Source organism: Erythrolamprus reginae, chromosome 9 (genome assembly GCF_031021105.1).
Source record: "Erythrolamprus reginae isolate rEryReg1 chromosome 9, rEryReg1.hap1, whole genome shotgun sequence".
In the NCBI taxonomy this organism is placed as follows: domain Eukaryota; kingdom Metazoa; phylum Chordata; class Lepidosauria; order Squamata; family Dipsadidae; genus Erythrolamprus; species Erythrolamprus reginae.
The window spans coordinates 23,694,779-23,710,949 of record NC_091958.1 but is presented as its reverse complement, the minus strand read 5'-3'; the positions used below and the strand labels follow the sequence as shown (position 1 = coordinate 23,710,949).

The 16,171-nt window shown below is 41.5% G+C and overlaps 1 protein-coding gene across 1 annotated transcript in view; it reads right to left on the bottom strand.

Moving 5' to 3' along the window:
* LOC139171949 (cytochrome P450 2J6-like) overlaps window positions 1-14,205 on the bottom strand; it is a 28,384-nt gene extending 14,179 nt beyond the window's left edge. Inside the window, exons 1-4 of the mRNA XM_070760489.1 lie at window positions 14,009-14,205; window positions 4,772-4,934; window positions 3,616-3,768; window positions 2,629-2,789 (exon numbers count right to left, since the gene is read on the bottom strand). Of these exons, the coding sequence (XP_070616590.1) occupies window positions 2,629-2,789; window positions 3,616-3,768; window positions 4,772-4,934; window positions 14,009-14,167 (636 nt within the window). The 5' untranslated portion in view covers window positions 14,168-14,205. The remainder of the gene's footprint in view (window positions 1-2,628; window positions 2,790-3,615; window positions 3,769-4,771; window positions 4,935-14,008) is intronic.
* Window positions 14,206-16,171: the final 1,966 nt, after the last annotated feature.

Below are 16,171 nucleotides of genomic sequence, written 5' to 3'. Positions count from 1 at the left end.
AACACTATCAAGGCTATAAATACTTGGGCCATATCTGTCATTAGATACACAGCTGGCATAGTGAACTGGACTCAAGCAGAGCTGGACAACTTGGACAGGAAAACCAGAAAATTAATGACGATCCATCATGCACTACACCCCCGCAGTGACGTTGACAGGCTGTATTTACCAAGGAAAATAGGCGGCAGAGGACTTTTGCAAGTGAAACAGACAGTGGAAGAAGAGAAGCATACATTAGCTGACTATGTGAAGGAGAGCAAAGAGTCAGCATTGATGGAGGTCAACAATTGGAATCTTCTCAAGGTGAAGCAAACTAAGGACCAGTACAGAAAAACTGTAACTCAATGTCGTATAGACAGTTGGCGGAACAAAGCATTGCATGGCCAGTTCTTGGAGAAGATTGAAGGCAAAGTGGATAAAGAAAAGACCTGGCCATGGCTTACAAGTGGAACACTCAAAAAGGAGACAAAAGGACTAATACTGGCAGCACAAGAACAGGCCATTAGAACAAATGCTGTCAAAGCCAGAATTGAAAAATCAACAGACGATCCAAAGTGCAGACTCTGTAAAGAAACAGATGAAACAATCAATCACATACTCAGCTGCTGCAAAAAGATCACACAGACTGACTACAAACATAGACATGATGCTGTGGCACAGATGATGCACTGGAACCTATGCCGGAACTACCATTTACCAGTGGCAAAGAACTGGTGGGATCATAAGCCCGAAAAAGTGGTCGAAAATGAGCAAGCAAAACTACTGTGGGACTTCTGACTTCAGACTGACCGAATTCTGAAGCATAACACACGAGACATCCTGATTGTGGAGAAAAAGAAAGTATGGATCATCGGCATCGCAATCCCAGGGGACAGCAGAATTGAGGAGAAGCAGCTAGAGACATTAGTGAAATACGAAGATCTAAAAATCAAGCTGCAACGACTCTGGCATAAGCCAGTGAAAGTGGTCCCAGTGGTACTTGGCACGCTGGGCGCAGTGCCAAAGGATCTCAGCGGACATTTGGAAACCATCGGAATTGACAAAATCTCCATCTGTCAATTGCAAAAGGCCGCTTTACTGGGATCGGCAAACATAATTTGCCGCTATATCATGCAGTCCTAGGTGCTTGGGAAGCATCTGACTGGTGATGAAATATGAAATCTAGCATAGTGATCTCGTTTGCTGTGTTGTATTGACATAATAATAATAATAATAATAATAATAATAATAATAATAATAATAATAATAATAATTATTATTATTATTATTATTATCAAATTGTAAATAAGAGATATTACAAGAAGTTTCTTGTCTGTAATGTCGTTTGGTGACATTAATAATAATATTAATAATAATAATAATAATAATAATAATAATTTATTAGATTTGTATGCTGCCCTTCTCTGAAGACTCAGGGCGGCTCACAACAACAACAAACAATGCGATACAAATCCAATAATTAAAACTATAGCTAAAAGCCCACTATCATACAAATCTAATAAATAACTAATAATAATAATCATTTTAAAACAGTCAACACTACCCAATCATAACCACACATAAATCTTACTAGCCAAAAAGGGGATACATCAATTTCCCCATGCCTGGCGACATAGATAGGTCTTCAGAGTCTTGTGGAAGGCGAGGAGGGTGGGGGCAGTTCGAATCTCCAGAGGGAGCTGATTCCAGAGGGCCGGGGCCACCACAAAGAAGGCTCTTCCCCTGGGTCCCGCCAAACGACATTGTTTAGTCGACAGGACCCAGAAAAGGCCAACTCTGTGGGACCTAATCGGCTGCTGGGATTCGTGCTGCAGAAGGAGGTCCCATAGGTATTCTGGTCCGATGCCATGTAGGGCTTTATAGGTCATAACTAACACTTTGAATTGTGTCTGGAAACTAATCAGCAACCAGTGCAGGCCATAGAGTGTTGACGAAACATGGGCATACCAAGGCAGTGATGGCAAACCTTTTTTCCCTCGTGTGCTGAAAGAGTGTGCAAGCGCGCTATTACACATGCGCAAGTACTCACACCCATAATTCAATGCCTGGGGAGGGCAAAATCAGAGTCCCCTACCCCTCAGAGGCCATCTGAAGGCCGGAAATGGCCTGTTTCCCAACTTCTGGTGGGCCCAGTAGGCTCATGTTTCACCCTCCCCAGGCTTCAAAGTCTTCCCTGGAGGGTAAAAACGCCTTCCCCCCACCACCGTGGAGGATCACTGGAAGCCAAAAACACCCTCCCGAGTTTCTGTGCAAGCCAAAAATCAGCTGGCCAGCACACACATGCATGTTGGAGCTGAGCTAGGGCAACAGCTCACGTGCCAGCCGATTGGGTCCGCGTGCCACCTGTGGCACCCATGCCATAGGTTCGCCATCACTGTGATAGGGAGGCAAATGTCCCATTAAGATAAAATTTCAAAAAAGTGTCCCAATGAGGTAAAATTCACCCTGATGAAATTTGGATAGCTGCAGTTAATTCACACCAACACTTCTAATATTATTCTAATTATAAAGGAAATTGGCTGTTCTAATTGCTAAGAAAACCAGTTGGTTTCCAAAATATTTGAGACATGAAGACGCAAATTCCCACCACCTAATTGCACATGTATTTTGAATTTTTGTTAAGGATACCAAGGCCCAGGGTCCTGCTACTATTCGGGAATTCTGATGATTCAAATGCAGCAGAGTTTTGAGGAAGCTGTCATCATAGTCAAAATGTTTTCCAAATAATATGGTACACATTATGTTGGCAACTGCAATGTCCAGAAATTCAAAAGGATCAAAAGGCATATCTGTCAAACAACAGAAATTAGATCCCTATCAATTTATCTGCCTTCAAGTTCCTTTACAGAAGTCACACTGTCAATGTAATAAACCTTTTCCTATAACCATAAGGAAACTCTGTCTGACTTCTATATATGATCCATTTGTCTGCCTGCCTGCCTGCCTGCCTGTTTACCTATCTGTTTATCATCTATCTATCTATCCATCCATCCATCAATTTATCATCTATCCATCCATCCATCCATCCATCCATCCATCCATCCACCCAACGTCTGTCTGTCCGTCTGTCTGTCTGTCTACCTACCTACCTATCTATGTCTGTCTGTCCATCTGTCTGTCTGTTTGTCTACCTACCTACCTACCTACCTATCTGTCTATCATCTATCTATCCATCCATCCATCAATTTATCATCTATCCATCCATCCATCCATCCACCCAAACCACCCACCCACCCACCCACCCACCCATCTATCTATCTATCTATCTATCTATCTATCTATCTATCTATCTATCTATCTATCTATCTACCTACGTCTGTCTGTCTGTCTGTCTACCTACCTACCTACCTACCTACCTATCTATCTATCTATCTATCTATCTATCTATCTATCTATCTATCTATCAGTCTAATTATCACCATCATCTATCTAATATATAGACCTGTCCATCTTATAAGCCAACGACTCTGGACAGCATACAATTTCTGACAGGGAGAGTGTAAGTTTCTTCTCCAAATTTGTGGATTGGTTTCTGAAAACCTCATTACCAGGCTAGGTAACATCTTCAGAGGGATTTAGGGAATGTCCATCCCATCCTTTCCCAGGAGAGCTTACTCATTTTTTCAGTGAATGCTTGAACCAAACAAGTTGCCTCCTCCAGGATCTTTTCTTCCATGGATTTTTTGCCTACTCCAAAGTTTCTGAGAAGCATCCCTGAAAACCTTCTTTGCTCCTTCCAGACTTCTCCATATGTTACTGTCAGTAAACCTAAAAAATGGAGAAGCCATTATGGACTTAATAGTTCTTATTTTGCTTATCAGTAAAGATTTGGGGGTTTTGTAAATAATGGTGTATTTTCAAAAATAACAGTATTAGTAAATGAACAGAGAATTGTGAAGTTGCATAATTTATGCTTAGCTAATAAAATATAACTACAACTGCTCCCGAAAATTCAAGGGTACAAATTTCAGGCACACACACACTTGAAAGTTCCAAAACAATGTTCTTTATCACAAAAATTCAAAAGAAACAAAGCACCCTTTTTGTATTGCAAAGAGCACTCGTCCCAAAACAACCTGGTAGTCTGTACAATCCCCTTAATCCGTCCTTAAGTACTTAGCTAGCAGCTGTGGAGGAACGTCACAGCCCTACTTCTTCCACGAAGTGAGACCCTCACACTTTGCTCTGCTTTGGTTTCAAAGTCATGAAAAATTAACAAACAAAGTCTGGAAACAGCAAGGCACGGTCCTGAAGAAACAACGATCCTCATCCGAATTGACCGAAGATAATGGAGATTGGCTTCCTGGGCTGTGTGCCAAGCCCCCCTCTTCCAAGTCACCCCACCTTCTTCTTCGTCCAAGGAAACTGCACTACCTGACTCTGTCGGCAATAAAACAGGCCTATGACATGTTGATGTTTCCCTTGTATCCACCTCCACATTCCTTGGGGCAGGAGCTGGGCCAGAGCCAACCACAACAATAACTAGGAAAATACATTGAGTAGGTTTTATTACAACATAAGAAAAAAATTGATTTTTTTTCCCAACAGAATACCAAAATTTCTACTGTATTGTTGCAAAGAGAAAAGAAGAAGGGAGCTGATTCTAACATTTTAAGAAACTATTCCTTCTCTTACTAGAAACCTTGGGTCAGAAATCCAGAATGTAGAGAAAAAAGATTGTTGGCAGCTGGGTCACAGAATGGGTAACTCGAAGCCCTACCAAGAACAAACAGGCATTTGAAAAAGACAAAAGTAAATTATATACAATTACCTTTCTTTCTAGTGAGGGAATCCATGATAAGAAACGATGGTCTCCCAGCAAATTCTATGCCTTTTATCATGAGAACCTCCTTTGCTGCAGGAAAGCCATGGGTCATGACCACAGGTGTTCTTCCAAGATAAAGACTGAAGACAGGACCATATTTTTTTGCCAGCTGAAATGAAGTAGCAATAGCCCTTAGACTTATATACCTAAGCACTTAGACTTATAACACTGTTCTTGCCTTGCCTTGTCAGCACCTTGCCCCCAGCAATCTGGGTCCTCATTTTACCGATGTCGAAAGGATGGAGGGCTGATTCAACCTGGAGCCCATGAAGATTGAACTGCTGGCAATTGGCAGAATCAGCCTGCATTACTGCTTTCTAACCACTGTGCATCATGAATGGTTGGTTGGTTGGATGGATAGATGGATGGATGGATGGATGGATGGATGGGGGAGGAAGAAAGGAGGGAAGGGAGGGAGGGAGGGCAGTAGAACTCAGACAAGTACCACTTCATAGTTCTTTACAGTCAGTGATGGGCTACCAAAATGTTTGCTACCACACTGTGGGTGGAGCTTATGCAGGACGCCCTGCATTTTCTTTCAACATCTTTCAGTGCAAATTGGGTGCTCTGGGGTAGAGCTCCATTTTCGCTACCCCACTGTGTTCCCTCCCCGTCTGGGCAGTAGCCCACCCCTGGTTTGGAAGGGACCTTAGAGGTCTTCTAGTCCAACCGCTGGTCAAGGCAGAAGCTTCATACTGTCAAATGGCTGTCTTTTTTTTCTTCAAAAAGTACCTTTAAAATATATATATATATATATATATATATATATATATATATATATATATTGATTTTATAATATAAAACACACACATAACATATAACAAGTGCTCAGTGATTATGCCCACCACCAGACAAACATTCGTACCCCACCAACAATCAGGGGTGTTTCTTGTATAAACCATTTTAACCCAAGAGCAAAATATCTATTTACATATTAGGGGGAGAGCCCCAAAAAATATCTCCCAACTCCACCTCTGCGGTTCAAGTCCTCACCTGTTAAGCCGGGACCTGGCTTTTTGCGCTCTGAGATAATCCTAGCTGAAATTTTTAGACTCTGCGTGATATGTAGGGGAACTGTTTAATAGCCTATTCTCGGAGAGTAAGGATAACACTTGTGGTAATTTTAACTATGGCGTATTTATTTATAATAGGTACAGTTGTCCCTCGACTTTTGAGGGTTCAACTTTTGTGGAAAGCCCATACCACGGGTTTTCAAAAAATAAATAAATAAAATTTTTGAAAACCTGTGGTATTTTTTTTATTTTTAAAATATATTTAAAGAAGCCATCTTTAAATAAAAGCTCCACTTCTGCCCCAGCCTCCTGATCCTTCCCCTTTAATTCTCGGAGCTTTGGTACGCTCCACTTGAAGAGCCTTACTGCCACCCGCTGCCGCCAATTTTGCTGCTGCTGATTTCGCCGCCGCAGGGCCCCTCAGCTGTTTGGCGGCCCACGTGTCTTCTGTTGACCGCCATGATGGCAGGAGGTGCAAACTGGGCAGTGGCGGCCAAGGCTCAGCCCCCTCGCTGGACCCGTCTTCTTTTGGTGCCGGCGCCGCTTGGGGAGGAGCCCTCAGTGGCCATGAGCAAGCCTCCAGATGCGGAGGCACAAGACAGCCCGACAAATGGGTGGCTACCCGCCTGCAGCAGCAAAGGAGGTCGATGGTTTGGGCTGGTCAGCATTCTAATGATGACAGGCAAGCCGGAGGGATATCCCAGGAGCTGCTCCTCCGCTTTCGGGATGCCACCACCAATTTTGCTGCTGCCGGGCCTCTCAGCTGTTTGGCGGCCCATGTGTTGGCCGCCGCTGCTCAAATTGCGCCTCCTACCACCGCCACGACCGACAGAAGACAAGTGGGCCGTCAGACAGCTGAGAGGCTCGGCAGTGGCAAGATCTGTGGTAGCAGGGGCGGCAGAGGTCCTGTGAGCCTCCAAACAGCTGAGGGGCCCAGTAGTGGCAAAATCAGCGGCGGCAGCGGCAGCAGTAGCAGGTATGTGCGGACCGCCGAGCAGCTGAGATGCGCGGCCTCCACTCCAGCTTCTGCCGCCACCATCTGCGCCCTAGAGCGCAGCAAAGCCCCCAGATTGCCACCCCGTTGCCCCTGTGGGTTCTGGGGTTAAGTAAAACCAGGAATGGAGGAGGGAGGGGGAGGAAGAAAGGAAGCATCTCTACTTCACGGAAATTTGACTTTCGCAGGTGGTCTCGGAACGCATTCCCGTGAAAATCAAGGGAACACTGTATTGGCCGCCCATCTTATCATGGGGCAACTCTTGGGCGGCTTACAGTCATGTCTTCATCAAATGCTGTAAAGATTGCGTCTGTGATAATTTTAACCACAGTGTATACTCTTAGGAGTAAAAATGCCAGTGGTGGCTGAGGTAAATATCTCAACGGCGTCTTATTTAAAGGACTCCTAATACCACCACAGCACACCTATGGTAGGTGACCTCAGTCCCACCAAGCCTTTTCCCTCAGGGAATAAGGTGGACTTCGGGTCCTGAATAATTTTAGCCAAGATTCGAGTTTTTAGGGATAAAGATACTGGTGGGACCTGAGATAATGCCAGCCACGTTCTATTAAAAAAGGACCAAATCACCTTGGGTAATTTTTAAGGCTTAAAATTAGTTTAGGAGGACTGCAGCTGAGATGGCTTGAACCAGGTGCAATTAAAAGAGCTCTGGAACAGGTGAATAAACATTAAAAAACTAAAAAAGCAAAAATTGCCCTGGGGTTGACCTTTTCTTGAATAAAGTCAACTCTTGGAATTTTTTTTTCTTTTTAAATATTTTTTATTAATTTGGAACCCGATGAAAATTTTAGCCAAGATTCAAGTTTCTAAAAGAAGCCAAAAAAAACCCCCAAAAGGGAAAAGTTCACTGAAATTTCTTCAGGGTTAGGAACTGACTTTGCTCTCTGAAATAAAGTGAATTCTTGGAGGCGGAGGTGATTTTAATCAAGGCTTAATATCAGAGTAAAATATTAGTGGGGCCTGAGGTAAATCTCAGCCAAACCACCAATAGGGTTACAGGGAGCTGCAATTCAGGGTGAAATTACCTCAGGAGCTAGAGGGGATTTTAGCCCAGGCTCTCAAGGACTCAGGTGCTCTTCTATTATTCCCTTCTGCTCTTGGCTATTTCTTTTTCTTTCTATTTTCTCTCTTTTCATTTCTATTGTTTTTTCCTTTTTTTAAAAAAAATCATTTTTTATTCTTTTTTCTTTTTCCTCTTTTAACCCTTTCCTTTTTCCTCCTCTTTTCTTTCTTTATCCTTTCTTTCCTTTTTTGTTTCTTTTTTCTTCATTTTCTTCATTTTTTTCTTTTTTCATTCTTTTTTCTGCTTTCTCTATTCCCTTCTCCCCTGCCTCCCTTCACCGCCCTTCCAATTCCTAGACTATTCTAAACTAAAAGAAGCAAACCATAGAGGACAACCTACTTCTGCTAAGGCTAAAATTATTTCAAGTTTAGGAGCTGATCTTACGCTCAGGAATAAAGTCAATTATTGGGACTTGAGATAATTCTAGCCAAGGTTCAAGTGCTTAAAAGAAGAAAACATGTAGGGGACTTGCTACATCAAGGAATTTAAGGCAAAAATGAAATAAAATAGCTTTTTAGTTCCAGGAGCTGAGCTGACTTTCTTGCAGAAAGGTAAACTTTTTGCAGAAAGGCAATTTTAGGGATTCCTTTTTATATCTGAATAGCTAGAGAAAGTCCTGCGGTTGGAGGCCATATCTTTGGGAACAGTAAAATCCTGTGGCCTGCAGAATTCTCCAGAGCACAACATTCCAATTCCTTGTATCTTTTTCCTTCACATATAGGACAACACGCATAAAAGCCCCTTTGTAAAACTGCTGAACTGATTTTCTAGTCTCTGAATATCAGGTGGACATTTCTTGATGTTGATTTTTTTATTTTATTTCCTAGGCAAAATGAGTCAAGACTGAAGACATCAAAGATAAGTCATTGGTTTCATTACCTATCCAGCGCCGCATTTAGCCAAGAAGCCTGACTGGTACTGTTGGCAACATGTGGTTTATTATTGCAAAAACATTTGGGCCTTGCTAAAGCTTTTCCTAAGGTTTGCTTTAGGGAAGTTTTGGAACAAACAAACAAAACCACAAAGTAATGATAAAAAATAGGCATAAATGTAACAAATGTATCTAAAATATGTAAATAATTTCTGACCTGACCAATTGTAGTCATTGGCCGTGGTTCTTAAAACCAGAGAAAGAGAGCCTCACCAGCATCCCCCATACCAACACAGTGGAGATGATGGGGGAAGTATTGATGACCGTCCTTGTTGACCCTCATTCAGTTCTGAGCTTCCACTCGGTGATGTTCAGTCCCTGAGTGAGCAGTGAGGGCAGATCATCCTGGAGGAGTCAAGAGGTGGGTCACCTCCCTCCCACTTTCATTCTCCTAGAAAGAATGCCAGTAGCAGCCAGACATCTTGGAATGGAACGTAAACCTGATGATGCCCTGTAATATGTCGTCGTATATCAATAAAGAAGATGATTTTTGGCTCTCATTTGCCAAATGAGTAATGCTTGGAAACAGTAAACTAGTTTGTTTTGTTTTTGCTTTTCCTTCCATGTTCATTGATGAAGGTATAAAAAATAGGGAGAATGTGGTGGTAGGGAGAATAAATGCCTTTGCTGGGTGGAGTTTTGTTTCATTTTAATGAGCCTTACTTTCTGTAATGTTTTGGGGGAAGAGAAAAAAACATAATCAGAAGTTGTTGTTCTTGATAGTTGTGTTGTTGTTGTTGTCGTCTAATCATTTCCTAAGGATCTAAAGCCTTGTGTGAAAGAGGCTCAAAGCAGCTCTTGTAAGAAATGTACAGATTATTGAAGCATTAGCACACCCAGAGACTACTCGGCCAATTTATATTTCTCAATCATGTCCACGGTTGTTGTTCAGTCTCTAAGTATGCCCTACTCCAGTGGGGGCGAACCTAGAGCACAGGTGCCACAGGTGGCACGCAGAGCCATATCTGCTGGCACGCGAGCCGTTGCCCTAGCTTAGCTCCAACGTGCACGTATGTGCCAGCCAGTTGATTTTTGGCTTACACCGAGGCTCTGGGAGGGTGTTTTTTTTTGGGGGGGAGGGAGTTTTTATCCTCCCCTTACTCCATGGAAGCCTTTGGAGCCTGTGGAGGGTGAAACAAGAGCCTACTGGTCCCACTATTAGTTGGGAAACAGGCCATTCCCGGCCTCCAGAGGGGCTCTGGGGTGCAGGAGAAACTGTTTTCGCCCTTCCCGGGCATTGAATTATGGGTGTGGGCACTCGCGTATGCACAATAGCACACGCCCACGCTCTTTCGGCACCCAAGGAAAAAAAAGGCTCGCCATCACTGTCCTACTCTTTGCAGATGGACTTATAGCAGCCAGCCACCCTCCTCCCATCCTCCACTCTCTCGCGGAGTGTGCTCAAATTCATGTTCATTGCATCAGTGACCCTATCCAGTGAAGGGCTGCAAATTTTTTTACTACCATACTGTGGGCATGGCTTATTATATGGGTGTGGCTTGCTGGCCATGTGACCAGGTGGGAGTGGCTTGACAATCATGTGTCTGGGGGTGGCTTAAAAGTCATGTGATTGGGTGGGAGTGGCTTACCGACCAAGTTAAGTTTTCATATAGGAGCTTAGACTCTTTTTCAGTTGATTAAGTCACATTATTTGAATAGCCACCAAAAGGACAAATGATAGACGGCATTGTTTGTTGAGGAGCACAGTCACATTTGAACGTTTTGTCCTGAACCTACAAGGTTCAGTATGACAACAGGTTAGGCAAGTGCCTCAATTTTCTTTAATTGCTATAAATGGTCAGTTCTAGATAATGATTAAAATGATTAAAGCGTTTGTGGGTAAAAACATACTGTTTAATTATTTCCTATTTTAAAAGTAATTAAAGATCATACTATGGTACTAAAGAAGTTAGGAAAATAAAAAAAACCTGTTAAATATTCAATAAATAGTGTATAAACTTACTACCCCCACTGCCCATCTAAACATCTCACCTTCTGCCTCTTTCTCCTTTCTCCTGCCATCTTTCCCAACATTTTATTATGTGTTTGTCAAGCATGTACAAGATAGCAGATATATGTATCAACATAAACCTATACTGGAGAAATGGTAATGGAAGTTTTTAAAGTAGATTTTTAAGGATTGTTTTTATGTATTGATTGGATTTATTTTACTATTGTCTCCTGTCGATTAAACAATGTCATCTGGCGAGCCCCAGGGGAAGAGCCTTCTCTGTGGTGGCCCCAGCCCTCTGGAATCAACTCCCCCCGGAGATTAGACCCGCCCCCACCCTCCTTGCCTCTCGTAATTTACTGAAGACCCACCTATGTCGCCAGGCCTGGGGTAACTGAGACACCCCTGGCCCACATAGTTTATGTATGATATGATTGTGTTGTATGGTTTTAAGGATGGGTTTTTCTATTTATTATTGGATTTGTTATATGGCTGTAATTGTTGTGAGCCGCTCCGAGTCTTTGGAGAGGGGCGGCGTACAAATCCAATTAAATAAATAAACAAATAAATACAAAGTAAGTAGAAGATCAATGAGGACGGTAAGACAGTAACGGTAGGCACAAGGCACACTTATGCAGGCATGGACATTGTGCAGGGTCTTCTCCAAGGAGACCTCTCTTCTCATGTGGTGGCCAAAGTGTTTGAGTTTCAGCTTCTGGATCTCACCTTCCAAAGAACTTGGTTTCCTCTAGGATTGCCTGGTCTGACCTCCTTACAGTCTGAGGGACTTCCAAGACTTTCAAACCACTTTTTAATAAACCTGCTAACAAGGGTCTGTGAGATCCTAGCTTGTTTGATGGTGAGCAGCTGCCCCGGGATAAGGCAGATCATGTGATTGCTTTCCAAGAGATCACTAACTTGGACCCAATTTTGCTGACAGGCAGAAACCTGAAGGGAGAGTCTGGGAAAAAAATGTTCCCTTTGTTGACTCTGCCTTTCTGTCAAGAGTCCAAACATCTCTGGGCTGCAATGAGAGTCTCCAACAAATTAAAATTAACCCATTAAATAACTGAGAACTTTGTTGCCTTCGGTCTGATCTAAATGTAGTTCCGAGTCTACGGAGAGGGGCGGCATACAAATCTAATAAATAAATAAATAAATAAAATAAATAAATAAAAAATAAAAATAAAATCATCTGCCACAATGTCTGTGCTGCCAATGATTTCTGCCGCTTCAACCACAACAATACACCACCACACAGTAGATACAAACTTAAGGTAAACCACTGCAAACTTGACTGCAGAAAATACGGCTTCAGCAACAGAGTGATCAGTGCCTGCAATGCACTACCTAAGTCTGTGGTTTCTTTCCAAACACCCAAAAACTTTAACCTTAGACCTCACCCCATTCCTAAGAGGTTTGTAAGGGGCGTGCATAACGCACCATCGTTCCTACCGTCCCTATCTTACTGTCCTGTTGCCCTCCTTTACCTGTACCTACTTCGCTTATGTTCATGTTTATACCAATACCTGCTACATGTTTTGACAGGCAAATAAAGAAATCCCTTTGTTCAGCTCCGTCAGAACTTTGAACAGTCATTGGAAGAATAGTCATTAACTGAGAACTACTTTAATAGATTTATTTATCTACCTGAACCTGATTCTTCTACCTGTTTCGTCTATCTATTGTATTCTCTCTCAATGTATAAAACTCTTAAAGGCAGGGGAAGGAAAAGAAAGAAAAAAATGGACTGATTTGGAATTCTGCAAAACTGGAAAGCTAAACTATTCGTTCAGATCAGTAGTTAGTTGTTCCCGATTTGGCCTAGTCCTGCGAACAGGTAGCGACTGCGGTGGTGGGAGGCTCCACCCACCTCCGTGAACAGGTTTTGAGAACCCACCACCAGTGTTCCCTCTAATTTTTTTGGGGGGGGGGCGGAAAAGTATAGTGTCTGAGCGGCAGTCCCTTCGGGACTGGGTGGCACAGAAATATTAAATAAACAAATAAACAAATAAACAAATAAACAAATAAACAAATAAACAAATAAACAAATAAACAAATAAACAAATAAACAAATAAACAAATAAACAAATAAACAAATAAACAAATAAACAAATAAACAAATAAACAAATAAACAAATAAACAAATAAACAAATAAACAAATAAACAAATAAACAAATAAACAAATAAACAAATAAACAAATAAACAAATAAACAAATAAACAAATAAACAAATAAACAAATAAACAAATAAACAAATAAACAAATAAACAAATAAACAAACAAATAAAAAACCCACCCTGTTTTGCCTCAGAGAATTTCAAAATAAAATACTGTACTGTGTGTCTATAACAGTGAGCTCATAATAGAGCAACTCTATCAATATCAAAATGCCACTTAAATAGTTGAGCTAGTTTCAAACTAGATTTTGATTTTCTTTCTCTCTTCCTTACTCCCATTCTTTTTCTTTTTCTTTTCCTTCCTCTCTTTTTTCTATCCGTTTCTCTCTCTTCCTCTCTTCCTCTCTCTCTCCTTCCCTCTCACTCTTTCCCTCTCGGCTTCTGGGCAGGTTTGGAAAACTCTGAGTTGATGATGATTTTTAAGTGAGCGATTGCTCACTGCTCAGCTTAGAGGGAACTATGCCCACCACTGATGCAGATAAACAACACGTTCCTTTAGACTTTTAAAAGATCAAATGTCTCCAGGACTTTTTGGAAGATGAATGTTTCATTTGGAAAGTTGGAAGAGAAAACAAACATAACTTTTAAAGAGCTCGTAAAGCATTCAGAGGAAGCCAATGCAGTTAGAAATTAGGATTCTGCTGCACGAACTGATAGATGTTTTCATATATTTTTTTATTAATTTTTAAAATTGATTTTAAGATATAGAATACAACATACACAACATACAACAGGTGCTCAGTGATTGGTGCCCACCACCAGACAAACATTCACACCCCACCACCAAATTGGGGGTGTTTCTTATATATACCATTTTAACTCAAGAGCAAAATATCTATTTATGGATGTTTTCAAATCTGCATGAGGTTCTAAATATTTTTCTCCAACTTCTAGGTGAAAGAAAAATGTTTTTTTCATGTACACAAGTTAAGAGAAGCACACAAACCCTTTCGGTTCTTTTTGCAGGAGCAAAAATGTCAGCAGATTCACTCTCTGAAGTTCAACACGAGAATCTTTACAAAACCTTACCTGGTCCAACTCCTTCATAGGGAACCTCTTACTGAAATAAAATAGGTTCCCAAGCAGTGGTAACCTCCATGGTCCAGGGGGGAAACCTTTGGGACGTTGGCTCTTCCAGAAACAGAGGAGCAGGAGAGAAAGAACGATCAGCCAGCCAAAAACAACCATGCTGATAGCAGGAACATCACATTCTGTCTCTCTTCTTGTACCCGACTAGCCAGCCAAAGTTTTAATCTTTATAAGCCAGATTTCATAAACTGGATTTGCCAAGCAGAAAATTAACATGAATCATGTCAGGGAAGAACAACTTGTCATAACACAGTGTTGTTTGCCTAAAACAGGGGTGGGCAATTAATTTTGCCATGGGACCGCATGAGAAATTGGGATGGTTTTAGATGGCCGGATTAATATAATTAACTCAGTTCTACCCAATTCTGTATATTATTGGGTAGAACTGAGTTAATTATATTATAATTATAAATTAATTCCCCCCTTCCTTCCTTCCTTCCTTCCTTCCTTCCTTCCTTCCTTCCTTCCTTCCTTCCTTCCTTCTTTCTTTCCTTCCTTCTCCAGATGGAGAGAAGCTTCTGTCTCTCTGATTTTCTCTGCCTTCTATTTCTGCTTTTGGGCAGTTCTTTACTTCTCTTTCAAAATATTCCTTTCAGGTGCCTCTCTTCAACTGACCTACATTGTCAGTTGAGAAAACATAGTGGAGGCTTTGCCTGAAAGTAGCTTTGGATTCCTTTTCTTCCTCCCCTCCCTTTCTCCCCCCCCCCTGAGAGGTGGGGAGGGGTTTACTTTAAATTTCTTGGAAAGGCCAATGAAACCAATGAACATCACATCACATCTCCTACTCTTTGCAAGTGGACTACAGCAGGCCAGCCATCCTCCCCCAAAATTCACCACTGTCTCCCAGAGTGTGCCCAAATTCACCTTCGTTGTGTCAGTGACCTTATCTAACCATCTCATCGCCTGCTGTCCTCTTTCTCCTTTCTCCTTCAATCTTTCCCAACATTTTATTATTTGTTTGTCAAATAATAGCAGATACATATATCAACATAAACCTATACAAAGTAAGTATAGATCAATGAGGAGGATAAGACAGTAACAGTAGGCACAATGTGCGTATATGCAGTCATAAGCATTATGGAGGGTCTTCTCCAAGGAGACCTCTCTTCTCATGTGATGGCCAAAGTGTTTGAGCTTCAGCTTCTGAATCTCACCTTTCAAAAAACATTTGGCTTGATTTACTTTGGGTTGCCTGGTTTGATCTCATTGCAGCCCGAAGGACTTCCAAGATAGATAGATAGATAGATAGATAGATAGATAGATAGATAGATAGATAGATAGATAGATAGATAGATAGATGATAGATAGATAGGTAGGTAGAGCTTAATTTATATAAATTTCTATACACTGTTTTATTTTGGAATTTTCTTACTGTTTATTCTACAATCATGATGATAGCTCCTTGGGGATTTGAAATAAAATCTATTGCAATGCCTTGAGCATAAATAGACTAGGGAAAAAAGTATTCCAAACAACAGTAACATTTGTGTCGCCTCAGCCAAATTATGGTACAGTGTTCCCTCGATTTTCGCGGGGGATGCGTTCCAAGACCGCCCGCGAAAGTCGAATTTCTGCAAAGTAGAGATGTGGAAGTAAATACACTATTTTTGGCTATGAACAGTGTCACAAGCCTTCCCTTTACACTTTAAACCTCTGAATTGCAATTTCCCATTCCCTTAGAAACCATTTAGATTATTACTCACCATGTTTATTTATTAGTTTATTTAAAAAAATATTTATTAAAGGCAGACAAAATTTTGGCAATGACACATGACTTCATCGGGCAGGAAAAACCATGGTATAGGGTAAAAACCCACGAAGTATTTTTTTAATTAATATTTTTGAAAAACCATGGTATAGACTTTTCGCAAAGTTCGAACCCACGAAAATCGAGGGAACACTGTAGTTTTAATTGTTCTATTCCTGGGCAGATTCTGCTGTAGAACTCAGAGCTCTCTGGGTATGAAACTCCCTACTCCAAACCAGATTGCAAATCACAGCCAGAGATCAGTAATCGGAAAAAGCCTCCCATGAGTATAAAGTGATCCAAGACAAACTCTTGCAAAATTTCCTTGCAAACTTTGTGTATCCAGGTTCTCCGTC